At 45.7% G+C, this 13,009-nt stretch overlaps 1 protein-coding gene across 3 annotated transcripts in view; it reads left to right on the top strand.

Moving 5' to 3' along the window:
* Positions 1–1,878: 1,878 nt before the first annotated feature.
* PCMT1 (protein-L-isoaspartate (D-aspartate) O-methyltransferase) overlaps positions 1,879–13,009 on the top strand; it is a 46,021-nt gene continuing 34,890 nt past the window's right edge. For all 3 annotated transcript variants that reach the window (XM_062186919.1, XM_062186918.1, XM_062186917.1), the window contains exon 1: positions 1,879–2,113. In XM_062186919.1, coding sequence (XP_062042903.1) covers positions 1,879–2,113 — 235 coding nt within the window. The remainder of the gene's footprint in view (positions 2,114–13,009) is intronic.

Genomic DNA, 13,009 nt, shown 5'->3' on the forward strand with positions numbered 1-13,009 from the left:
CGCTGCGGGTTCCTTTAGTGCTTTTGGTTATAGCTAAAATACCTTTCCACTCCTCTCAGCATCCTGTCCACCCTTCACCCTTTCCCTGACGGCCTCACCCGATGACGACGGCGCGAATAAAACAGAACGTTTGGTACCTGCATCACTAAGAGCACGCATTTTGCCCCGTTTCTGGTTTCCTTTTCCAAAGCTCCTTAGAGCGGAAATCTACTGATTCCAAGAGATCTACTCCATCTTGGAAACTCTCTTACACTGTTGTACCCATAATATGTGTTGTTTCTTTAAAGGGGGCCGTGCCGGGCTGCTGGTTTACGAGCTCGGGGGTCCCACTTCACCCCGCAGTTTGTGCAAGGAGTGCACGAAGTGTAACCCGCCGCGGTCAGCTTTGGGGAGTCATCAGGGTCTGCTGGGCAGGTGAGTCTGCAGCCGAAGATCGCCAGCCGTCTGCGGAGAGACGGGACGGGCGCCGGGAAGCGGATGAGTCCCAGTCGACCATTTCATTCCTATCATACATCCGCGGAAAGCACAGTCGCGTGTGGGCTCGTTTACGCTCACAGAACCCCGACAAGGGGACGTGCATATTTCTGAACAGTGTCACACTCGACAGGACCTGGTAAGCGCTAGAACTTGAAAACTGCTGCTGATGTGAGAGCTTAGACGTGGAGACACAGCTTTGCTCCTTTCCTGAAAGTTTACCGAGTGACCTAAACGATGGCCACACTCTGCCAGGCTCCGTGCTGGCTCGCAGTCTGCAGTTTGGGCGCCACAGGCAGTTTCCCCATCCCGGTCTTGGGCACAGTTCGAGCCCAGCCTCACAGCGGAACCCGTGGGGCTACCTTTACTGAAAAGGCACACTCGACAGGCGCCTTGGCTCAACAGGCTAATCCTCCGCCTTGCGGCGCCGGCACACCAGGTTCTAGTTCCGGTCGGGGCACCGGATTCTGTCCCGGTTGCCCCTCTTCCAGGCCAGCTCTCTGCTATGGCCCGGGAGTGCAGTGGAGGATGGCCCAAGTCCTTGGGCCCTGCACCCGCATGGGAGACCAGGAGAAGCACCTGGCTCCTGGCTTCGGATCAGCGAGATGCGCCGTCCGCAGCGGCCATTGGAGGGTGAACCAACGGCAAAAAGGAAGACCTTTCTCTCTGTCTCTCCTCTCTCACTATCCACTCTGCCTGTCAAAAAAAATTGCGTTGGGAGAACCACACATTCCCCACAGGACACTGGGCGTTTTCCACCGGTTGCAGCTTTTTTTCCTTTGCTCTAAAGGAGCGAAGCACCCCCGCCTCACCGCACGCCCCAGGCTCGGTTTTCTCCCCGGCTCCCACTGTTTCTGCATAAGCAAACAGGGATGCGCCTGGCACCAAGCCGGAGGCTGGTGTTCCCGGGTCGGGGAGGGTCCCTGCCCTTGGGGCTCCATTAAGAGCATCATTTCGGCGCCGTCACTCCAGCCTTGGTCTCATCGACCCAAATGTTAGTCGGACGAGGTTGGGTGAGGCGGGACGGAGGGAGCCCACCGTCTAACAATCTGGACCGCTATAGGAGCAGCCCCGCCGCTCGCCTCAGGTGACACAGCGCCGACTGCGGAGCCACCAACGGCCACGGCACAGATCGGCCCCGTCATCCCGGCGCCCGGACCGCGCAGGAGACAGCCCCCACCCCCAGGGCTGCAGGGCACGGGCGGCGGACAGCCCGAGGCCTCAGGAAGGGGCACGCAGGGGCTGCGGCGGCGCTGACTCAGCCCTGCCGCCCTGCGGCCCCAGGGCAGCCGCAGCGGCCACTGGCACCGGCGGCGGGGGCACTAGGCCTCCCCCGCCCGCGGCCCCACCCGGCCGCACCCGAGGGGCCGCGCGGCGTCGCAGGGCGCATGCGTGCCGCGGGGGATGCCGGGAGCGCGCAGTGGCGGCAGCGGCGGCGGCGACGGCAGTAGCGGCGGCGGCGGCGACAGCGGGGACGCGAGCGGGGCGGTGACCGTGTGGGAGGTGGTCTCACTCTTAGCGAAACTGTTGGGCACCGTCGCCGCGCTGAAGGTGGTTCTGTACCTGCTCCGAGTGTGCTTAGCGATGGCCTGGAAATCCGGCGGCGCCAGCCACTCGGAGCTAATCCACAATCTCCGCAGTAAGTGCCACCCCCGCCCGGTGTGGGGCCGTTGGGGCAGGCTAGGCCCGGACTGGGCCCCCCGGGCCGCCCGCCTCCGCGCCCGTCGGAGGGCGTGGGCAGAGTGGCAACGGCAGTCGCGGGCTGCACGCGCTGGCGATCGCCTCCCGCTGGAGCGCTCCGTAGCCGGACGGGCGGCGAGCGCGCGGGGCCCCCGCCGCTGCCGCTGCCGGGCCGGGGGTGGTGGTCTCCCCGCGCTCCGGGAGCCGGGGGGCGCCGCACCGGTGGTGACGGGGCTGTGTCTGGAGTCGGCGATCCGAGCGGAGCCGGGCAGGCGAGGGGCGTGACTCCGGGCTGGGGGAGCCGCGGGCCGGGACTGAGGGGGACCCCACGCTGGCCCCCCAGCCTCCTGGAGGGGCTTCCCTGCGGCCGCCTCCCCCGCCCTGCGTGTTTTCCTCTGGAGGGAGATGCCGCCGTCTGATAGAGGCGAGCGGAGGGGGGAAGGCGAGAGTCCTGCGGGTGCGAATGCGGGCTGCTGTCCAGTGGAAAGCTCCGTGGAGGGCGGAGGGACTGGAGCGCAGGGGACGCTGATCCTGGGAGACTTGGGTTTTCGGAGCCTTTAGAGCTCCCAGGTCCAGCCAGAGGGTTTATGGATGGAATGCTCTTTTTCCAGCCCTACCGTAGGCTTCAAAAACCTGCTATGGAAGTTTATATATATAAACTTCCATAGCAGGTTTATACACACACGCACACCATTCTCTTTGGTTTTTGTATTCCTTCCTCTGATGATAATTTCAGGGTAGGATGGAGTGCTGTGTCACTTTCTTTTTTTAAAATTGAAATATAGTGTCGGCGTCTGTTCGGAGGGCCAAAAGGATCTCACTCTAGGAAGAATTGATAGCTCTTTCTTTGCAGCTAACTTTGCAAATAATCCTATCCTGCCACGTAGTATTTTTAATTGTCCTGTGGCTTTTTTTTTTTTTTTTTAAGCTTTTTTGTGAGGTTGTCTTACTGCTCGACCAGATCTGGAACTACCTTGGAGGCTGGGAACATTTTTTAAAAAGTGATCTTTGAATCTTCTAAAATAGTTTAGTATTCATTTTTTTCCCCACCGCAAATACCTATTCATTAATTGTTCAGTGTACCACAGAACTTCAAAAAGTTCATGGAAAATGGAATTAAAAGATGAGTTTATTTTGGTGCAAAGATTGTTTGAAATCCGCCCATAGGTTGTTCACGATAGGTATTTTCCGTGAATGTTTTGAATATAGGATGGATGCCTAGTTCTGTGCTAGGAATGCAAAGATACATGAGAGAAACACTGTTGGGCACATGGTCAGTACTTATTTGTCATCGGACTTTTAAAAACAGTACTTGGAAGTTGTGTTTTTAATGTTTAGCAACAAAGATTGTTTAGATGTCAAAATTTTGTCACCCATTGCCAGTGTTTGCTTTCTGGTCAGGTGTTTGGAAGTAGACATTTATGTAACTGAGGCATTGTGTGTGATTTGGGTTCCCAGGTAATTGTACATAACATCAATATGTTGTAAATATATTTATAAAATTTCTTCATGTGATTAAAGTACCTGCTATTGCAGTATACATATGTGAAACAGTCTATACATGAATTGTGACTGCGTCATTTTCAACCAGTAGATTATCATAGTGGACTCCTGGCTGTGGCAGGAATTGGCAGTCAGTCAGGCTCTTCTTTTTGGGCTGATGTTTTGGTAAGCCAGGACTAGATCTTTGCCCACTTTAATGTATTGCATTGCTGTTCTTAGCTGAAATTTCCCAGGATGTCTTTCTTTCAGAAAATTTATTGAGGAGTATTTACCATCGTTGATATTGAAAATACTTAGTTTTATAAAGACTGATGGTTGGTAAGAGGAAACTGGAGTATTCAAGTTGCCTAGCCTCTTTTGTAACACTTGTGCAACTTTAGTTTCAACTTCTTACTGAAGTAATTCTAGCTAATAGGGTTCTTTTTTATTTATGTGTGGAAACATACTAGCAAGTAACTTGCAGTGCATTGATATTTAATTTGTATGATTTTTTAATATCAATGTGTGTCTACTTTAATTAAAACTAAATAAAATTAAAAATTCATTTCTTCTGCTAAGAGCTAAAAATTCCCATGAAGCTGCGGGACAATGCAGATATAGATGATATCTACCACCACAGAAAGTTCTGTTGGGCTGTACTAGACCTAGATGCTTGGTTGTATTACGTTCCATTTAGCGTAACCTTAGTCTATAGGAGAAGAAAGTTTCTATTGTACCGTTACAGATATTTTTATTAGAATTGTGCTTACCTTTGGCAGGCATACATTAAGGGTGGCAGTGAAAAACCTAAGATTATCAAACAAGGAAGCTGAAGATAATGAGAGGATTACTATTTTATATGGTGCTTTGCTGAGGTTGAAGTTCTTTTTTTTTTTTTTTTTTTTTAAGTAATTAATTTGTTTGGAAGGCAGAGTTACAGAGAGACAAGGAGAGATGGAGAGAGAGCGCTTTTATCTGCTGGTTCACTCCCCAGCTGGCCATAGCACCTGAGGCTGGGCCAGGCCAAAGTCAGGAGCCTGGAACTCCATCTGGGTTTCCCCAGTTGGCTGGCAGGAGAGGGGGCACTTGGGCCATCCTCTACTTCTGTCTCAGGCACATTAGCAGGGAGCTGCATTGCAAGTGGAGCAGCTGGGGCTCATGAGGATTGCTGACATTGCAAGGGGTGGCTTAACCCACTGGGCCACAATGCCTACTGGCCCATTGAGAGTCCTGTGGTTTAGTGGAGAGAAGACTTTAGGGAACAATGGTGTTTAAATAGTTGAAGAAATGTTATGAAAAATAGGCCCAAACCAGGACAAATAGAAGGCAAATTTTGGTTCATTGTAAGGAAGAATTCACAAAGCTATCTTAACAATCAAAGAGTCAGCTTTGAAAAATAGTGTTTTCTGTCACTGAATATGTTGAAGAATGGTTGACCATTTCCCTGTAAGGAGTATTGTAGAAGGGATTTCGTCATCAGATTTGATTTAAATGCAGTCTAGATTTCTAAAGGCCTTTCTGAGTCTTAACGATTTTATAAGTTTTTAAAGACATTCTGTTTATCTTCTATTTCCATTTTATTTGAAAGGGAGAGAGAGAGAAACAAAGATCTTTCATCTGCTGTTCACTTTCTGCATGTCCACAGCAGCTGAGGTGGTCCAGGTGGAAGCCAGGAGCTGGAAACATGGTCCTGGCCTCCCACCCAGGTGGCAGGGACCCAGATACTTCAGCCATCACCTGCTGCCCCCTAGGATGATCATTAACGTGAATATGGAATCAAGTTCCTGGAGCTGGAACTTGAACCCAGACACTCTGATATGGGGTGTGAGCATCCCAAGCAGTGTCTTTTCAAAAAATATATGTTTACTTATTGGATAGGCAGAAATAGAGAGAAAGAAGGGGAGAGATCGATTTTCCATCTTTTGGTTCACTACCAAATGGCTGCAACAGCCTGGGTTGTGCCAGGCTGAAGCCAGGAGCCAGGAGCTTCTTCTGGGTTTCCTGCTTGGGTGCAGGGGCCCAAGTGTTTGGGCCATGTTTTGTTGCTTTCCCAGGTGCATTAGCAGGGAGCTAGATCAGAAGTAGAGCAGCTGGGACTTGAACTGATGCCCATATGGGATGCTGGCACTGCAATGAGGCTTAACCTCTTATACTACAGCGTTGGCCTCAGGCAGTGTCTTAATAACTGTGGTAAATGCCTGCTCCTAGTAGCATTATGAATTACTTGAAATCACTTTGTGTGTGTGCGTGTGTTTTAAGTATTTTATTTGAAAGGCAGAGCAACAGAGAGAGATCTTCCGTCCATCGGTTCACTCCTCAGATGACTGCAACAGCCAGGTCTGGGCCAGGTCAAAGGCAGGAGCTGAGCAGTTGATACTGGTCTCTCACATAAGTGGCAAGGGCCCAAGTAGTTGGGCCATCCTGTATGCTGGTGTCACAAGCTGCTGCTTAACTCTCTGTGCTGCAATGCTAGCCCCTGGTATGTATGTTTTAGGTGCGAGCCAAAAACATTAATATTTTAACATTAACTTCTAATGTTAGCTGTGTTTTAGAGTTTTGCATAACAATTTAGTTTGTCAGAGATGAACAGGAATCCAAGAGACATATCTTTCTCCTTTGAGAAATGACATCAAAACAGTTAATTTTATCTGTCAGTTGAAAGTGATTAAGATATAGACATCCCTTTCTGTATTTTTTTTTTTTAGATTTATTTGAAAGAGTTACAGAAAAAGAGAGGAAGAGACAGAGAGTCTTCTATATGCTAGTTCACTCCTCAAGTGGCCACAGTGGCTGGGGCTGAGCCAGGCTGGAGCTGGGAGCCAGGAGCTTCTGCCTAGTCTCCCACATAGTTCAGGGGCCCAAGCACTTGGGCCATCTGCTGCTGCTTTCCCAAGCTCATTAGCAGGGAGCTAGATCAGTATTGGAGCAGCCAGGACTTGAACTGGTGTTCATATGGGATGCCAGTGCCACAGGACACCACAGTGCCATCCAGTCTAGATTCATACCTGGAACGATGCACCTGGTTATTGGTTGTCCCACTTGAAAAAACAAAAAAGATTTATTTGAAAAGCAGAGCATCAGAGAGAGGGAAAGAGAAGGTTGGAGAGAGATCTTCCACTTCCTGGTTCACTCCCCAAATGGCTGTTAATAGCCAGGGTTTGGCCAGGCTGAAGCCAGGAGCCAGAAATACCATCTGGGCCTATATGGGTGGCAAGGTCCCAAATACTTGGGTCATTTTCCAGTGTCTTCCAAGGCATATTAGCAAGAAGCTGGATCTGAAGTGGAGCAGCCAGGATGCAAACCAGTACTTTGATATGGGATGCAGGTGTCAGCAGTGGCTTACCTATTGCACCACAACGCTGGTGCTCTCTTGTCCCACTTTGAAATCCCTTCCTCTCAGATCCATTTTGCCTTTTTTTTTTTTTTAATATATATAAGGATTTTATTTTATTTATTTGAAAGAGTTACAGAGAGAGGTGGAGACACACAGAGAGAAGGGTTTTCCATCTGCTGGTTCACTCCCTAAATGGATGCAATGGCTGGAGCTGAGCTAATCCGAAGCCAGGAGCTTCTTCTGGGCTTCCCACATGGGTGCAGGGGCCCAAACACTTGGGCTGTCTTCTACTGCTTTCCCAGGCTGTGACAGATAGTTAGATCGGAAGTTGAGCAGCCAGGACTAGAACCGGCGCCCAAGTGGGATGCCGGTGCTTCAGGCGGAGGATTAACCTTCTGCACCACGGCACCAGTCCCTCCTTTTCTCTTGTAGCTCTGCTCCTTCTGTTATTTGCAAGTAGTTTATCTTTACAGTTTCTGTATTCCAGCCAAGGAGAAGAACAGGGCCCTTTAAGGGACATGATCTGGAGGTTGCATACATAATTTCTGCCTACGTTCCATTGACAAGAACATAATTGTAAGCCTACTCATGGTTATGGGAAGCTAGAGAATGCACACAGTTAAAATAACAAGGAAAAGAAGTCCTTGCTCCATCTTGCTTATTGTTATCACATACTGTCTATGATAACAGGGTTCAGAAAATTGAAAAGATAAATTTTAAGTCAAGTAATATATGTACATGGTTAAGATACAAGAAGGCCTGACAGTGAAAAACAACAGTTGCCTACCACATTTCTTCTCCCTGACTCAGTGTCTCCAGTGAGCCACTTTTAACTATTTTCAGTTCTTGGTGATCTTCATATCTCTAAACCATATGCTTAAGCTGCTATGCCTTGTTTTATCAACTTTAGACACCATTTGCTGACGTGCTGCCAAGACGAACGAATATTTATACACGACAAACTGACAAACATACCCCTTCCCCTATATAGTTACATCATGCTTTTTGGTTTTCCTTTTGAGGTTTGTAACCACAAAACTTTAAGTTACATCCTTTAATCTCTAATTCTTGTTCCTTAATTATTTCTTGTTCCATAATTTACAAACTAACTAACGCTATCTCCTAACTCCCCCACTTAAAAAACCTCTTATTTATTCATTTTTATTTTATTTGAAAGGCAGAGATCTTCAATGTATTAGTTCACACCCCAGATGCCTGCAGTAGTCAGGGCTTGGCTAGGCCAAAACCAGGAGCTTGGTATTGATTCCAGGTCTCCCACAGGGGTGGCAGAGACCCAAGTATTTGGGCCATCATCTGCTTCCTGGGGTGTCTATTAGCAAGAAGTTGGATTGGAAGCAAAGTAGCTGGGATGCAAATCAGGTGCTGCGGGTTTCCAAAGTGGCTACTTATCCCTAGGCACCCCCCCCCCCAACTTTGTAGGAAACAATATTAGGAAGTTTCTCCCTCTCTTCTCATTTCAATTTATTAGCAGTTCTTTTGCCAAAGTCAATGGAATTTATATTCTAAGCAATAAATGAAACTTCTGCACTATTTGTTGATTTTAAAAATTGGAAGTCAGTTGCCATCATTAGTATTTATGACTGTGTCAATGCTTTGCCAAGCTACATAGTGAGCTATGAGTTTATTCCATTTTGTACTTTCTTTCCCTCCAGTATTGCAAACCCTTCAACTTTGAAGAGAAATGTTTTTCTTATTTTTCCATTTGACACTTCATCATTTACTTGAAATCATGCCACAGTTTAGTTTTCTTAATATGTAAATCATGGCTTTTGATTTATTAGCTGTAATTTGATCCTTCTGTACTCCTCTCCACTCTTCAAATTGGGAAGAGAAACGTATACCTTCTTACAAAGGCCCTAATTTTCTCAAACGTTATTATTTGGCTTATGGCTTGGATGCTATTTTATTCTCCTTTCTGCATCTTACTAACTTCTCATTTGGATCAGTTGCATATTTGGACCAACATTAGCTATTATAATTATTGAATTAGAGTCCTTGGACCCCAGGGTGGCAAGCAGATTGGATATGGGTGGTTTTCAAGCTGTTCACTAGTTCAGAAAGCCCAATGATAATTGTATTTTTACTATTAATTAGGGTATATATGCAAAGTGAGGCATCAAATTATTTTGTTTGCCAGAAATATTTCAGGGCACTGACAGTTTACATACACACACACACACACACACATATATATATGTCATAGATTACCAAAATTAGGAAAACCGTTAAATAAGAGTAGCTTGGTTTAAGTGTTTTTCAATACATGAGATCCTGAGTAAAGATAAATAATAACAACCTTGATTTGAAAATTTTGGAAAGCACCCAGTTTATGGCCTAATGAAACTTCATTCTGAGCCTTGATGCATTGAGCTTTTTTTTTTTTTTAAAAGAAATTGCTATAAAGTTGATAGTGAAAGTCCTTGCTTGCTTTCTTTATTTTTTTTTTTTAAGATTTATTTATTTGAAAGTCAGAGTTACACAGACATAGGAGAGGCAGAGAGAGAGAGAGAGTTCTTCCATCTACTGGTTTACTCCCCAAATGGCCACAATGGCTGGAGCTGCACAGATCTGAAGCCAGGAGCCAGGAGCAGCTTGGTCTTGAACCAGTGCTCATATGGGATGCTGGCACTGTGGGCGGCAACTTTACCTGCTATGCCATGGCGCTGGCCCCTGCATTCGGCTTTTTTTCCAAGGATTTATTTTATTTGAAAGGAATAGTGAAAGAGAAAAGGAGAGGTAAGGAGAGGCATTTCTGTGTACTGGTTTATTCCCAAAATGCTTGCTATGGTCAAGATTAGGGTAGGCCGAAGCCAGGAGCCAGGAACTGCATCTGGTCTCCCAAGTGGGTGGTAGCCACTTAGGCTATCATCTGCTGCATTCCAGGTGCACTTTGCAGGAAGCTGGGGTAGAAGACTAGTCGGAGCCGGTGCTGTGGCATAGAAGGCTGGCATCCCATTGGGTGCAGGTTTGAATCCCGGCTGCTCCATTTCTGATCCAGCTCTCTGCTATGGCCTGTGAAAGCAGTAGAAGATGGCCCATGTCACTGGGCCCCTGCACCCATGTGGAAAACCCAGAAGAAGCTCCTGGCTCCTGGCTTAGGGTCGGCCCAGCTCCAGCTATTGCAACCATTTGGGGAGTGAACCAGCAGATGGAAGGCCTTTCTCATTCTCTGCCTCTGCTTCTCTGTAACTCTGCCTTTCAAATAAATAAATAAAATCTTAAAAAAAAAAAAAAAAGAAAGAAAGAAAGAAAACCCTAAAATCCAGAAGAGTAGTAGTCAAGACTTGAGCCAGGCATTCAGATATGACGTGGGCATCCCAAGCGGCAGCTTAGCCTTTTGGCCACAATGCCTGCCCCACATTCAGTGTTTTAGCATATTTCTGAGTCATTTAGTAGTTTTGACAGATTTCATATGCTTCTATAACTGTACAGTAAGAAAAGAACCAAAGGAACTCACTTTGTGTGTGTGTGTAATGTTTAATTTTAAAATGTATATGGAAGGCAGGGAAATAGAGAAATCTTTCATCTACTGGTTTGTTCCCCAAATGCTCTCAAAAGCTGGGGCTGGGCTAGGCTGAAGTCAGGTGCCAGAAACTCACTGTGGGTCTTGCACATGGATGGTAGGAACCTAATTATTTGAGCCATCACCACTGCCCCCAAGAGTCTTTATTGGCTGGAAACAGGAGTCAGGGGCTAGAGCCAAACCCAAGCACTCTGATGTGAAATAGGGCCATCTTAACTGCTAGGCCATAAACCCATATTCTGCTTTTATAACCTTAAGAAAATGTTTTCTCTGTTTATTTTGAATAATCTGGGTAGTTTGTCTAATCTTCTTTGTATGTGAATAATATTTTTATTTTGGTTAATTTATCCCAAATTTGTATTTTAAAATAGAGAGATCATATAAGTTTGTCAGTCTGACTCTTTCTCTAGTATGTATCTTGGTTGCTAATTAATTTTTATTTTTTTTTCTATTTGAAAGGTTTGTATTTATAACTTTTATAGTATCTTCAGTCCACTTTTATCTTTTCAATATCTAGTCTATCAGTGTTACAGTCTTTGATTCTTCCTATTATACAATAATCAGTGATCTGATTCTTCTTTCTTCCTTTGTTTTTGTTGCGTTCTTTCTACTTTGTCAGAACATCTAACATTTATTTAATTTTTTTAAAGGCTTGCTTATTTACTTGAGAGGCAGAGTTACAGACAGAGAGAGAGACACAGAGAGAGGTCTTCCATCTGCTGGTTCACTCCCCGAATGGCCACAACAGCTGGGGCTGGCCTCTCCAAAGCCAGGAGCCAGGAACTTCTTCTGGGTCTTCCATGTGGGTGCAGGGCCCCAAGTACACAGGTCTTTGTCTACTGCTTTCCCAGGCCGTCAGCAGGGAGCTGGATTGGAAGAGGAGCAGCTGGCACTGCATCCCATATGGGTTGCCGGTGCTGCAGGCAGAGGCTTAGCCTACTACACCACAGCACCAGCCCCCTGAACATTATCCTACCCATGTCCTTATCCTTTTGTTAGTCTTTGCACTACTATTGGATATGTATGCACTGCTGTTGTGTTCTGGTTGTCTCTTGATTAGATGAAACACGTCCTCTAGAAGATTTCTCAGGTAGGGCTTGTGTGCATAGCATTCTCTTTAAGTCTTAGACATTCAAAATGGGTTTTTTTGTCTGTGGCCTTGGTTTTTGAAGGATATCTTGGCTGGGTATAAAAACCCTGGCTTGCCCATAAAGAAGATCATCATAAAAATTTGCCAATTTTAATAATATAATTTGAAGAATGTGGCAAACATCTGATTTGTAGCCACACTCTAATCATAAACAGGAATCAACAAACTGTAGCCAATAGGTCAAAACTGAGCAGCTCCCTGATTTTAAAAATATTTATTGAAACATAGTCATGCCCTTTTTAAAAAAAAAAAATGTATTATCTCTGGCTGTTCTTGCACTACAGTGACAGAATTGAATAGTTGCAACAGAGACTGTAAAGCCTACACAACCTGAAATATTTACTGTTTAGCTTCTTACAGAAGTTTTCTGGTCTTTGCTTGTAGAATGTTCCTTTCACCTAAAATATTTCTTTATGCCTTCTTTGCAGTTATGCCAACCCCTAGCCACTACAGATTGGCCTTCTGCCACTCTGTTTTTGGCTTTTTTATAATTTGATATCAACGGAATCATATAGAATATAGTTTTCTTGTCTGATTCCTTTTATTTCTGTTGGGAGTGTTTGTGGTTTGCTGCTTATTGTTGGCTTCATTTTCCTTTCTTGAATTTCTTAAAAACACTGCTTCATTCTTCTTTTGCTTTGAATGTTGCTCTTAAGAAACTTAATGGTTACCTTTTAAAAAAAAAGCAAAAAAAACCCTTATTAAATAATTTGATAATTTTTGCCTTGAGAGCCTGATAGTTTTTCTCTATGCCTTTAAAATTTTCATTTTGCTTGGGTATGTTTTAAAGTTATTACTCCTAGAAATGCTTTTACTTACTTTCTAGTAAGTTTTCTTGGAATATTGTTTTAAATATTGATTGTGTTCAAAATGCTAAAATATTTTGACTTAAATTTTCTTTTTACAGTAACTTTGAATGGAGTTATCTTGATTTTTTTTTTTTAAGATTTATTTGAAAGGCAGAGGCAGAGAGAGAGAAAGAGCGAGAGAGAGAGAGCGAGCGCGAGAGCGAGAGAGAGAGAGAGAAGTATCTTCTATCCATTGGGTCACTCCCCAGATGGCTGCAACAGCCAGGAAAGGGTCAGGCCAAAGCAAGGAGCTTCCCCTGGCTCTCCCATGTGGGTGCAGGGGCAAGCACTTGGGCCATCCTCTGCTGATTTCCCAGGCACATTAGCAGGTAGCTGGATCAGAAGTGGACCCGCTGAGAATCAAATTGGTACTGTAGGCTGCTGCTTTAACCCACTGAACCACAACGCTGGCCTCTCTTCTTTTTTCCTACTCTTTGGCATTTTGTAGTGAGGGTTCAAGAGTACTATTTTGTTAGTATAAACTTGCAGTTAGTAAT

Source organism: Lepus europaeus, chromosome 3, assembly GCF_033115175.1.
Source record: "Lepus europaeus isolate LE1 chromosome 3, mLepTim1.pri, whole genome shotgun sequence".
Classification (NCBI taxonomy): domain Eukaryota; kingdom Metazoa; phylum Chordata; class Mammalia; order Lagomorpha; family Leporidae; genus Lepus; species Lepus europaeus.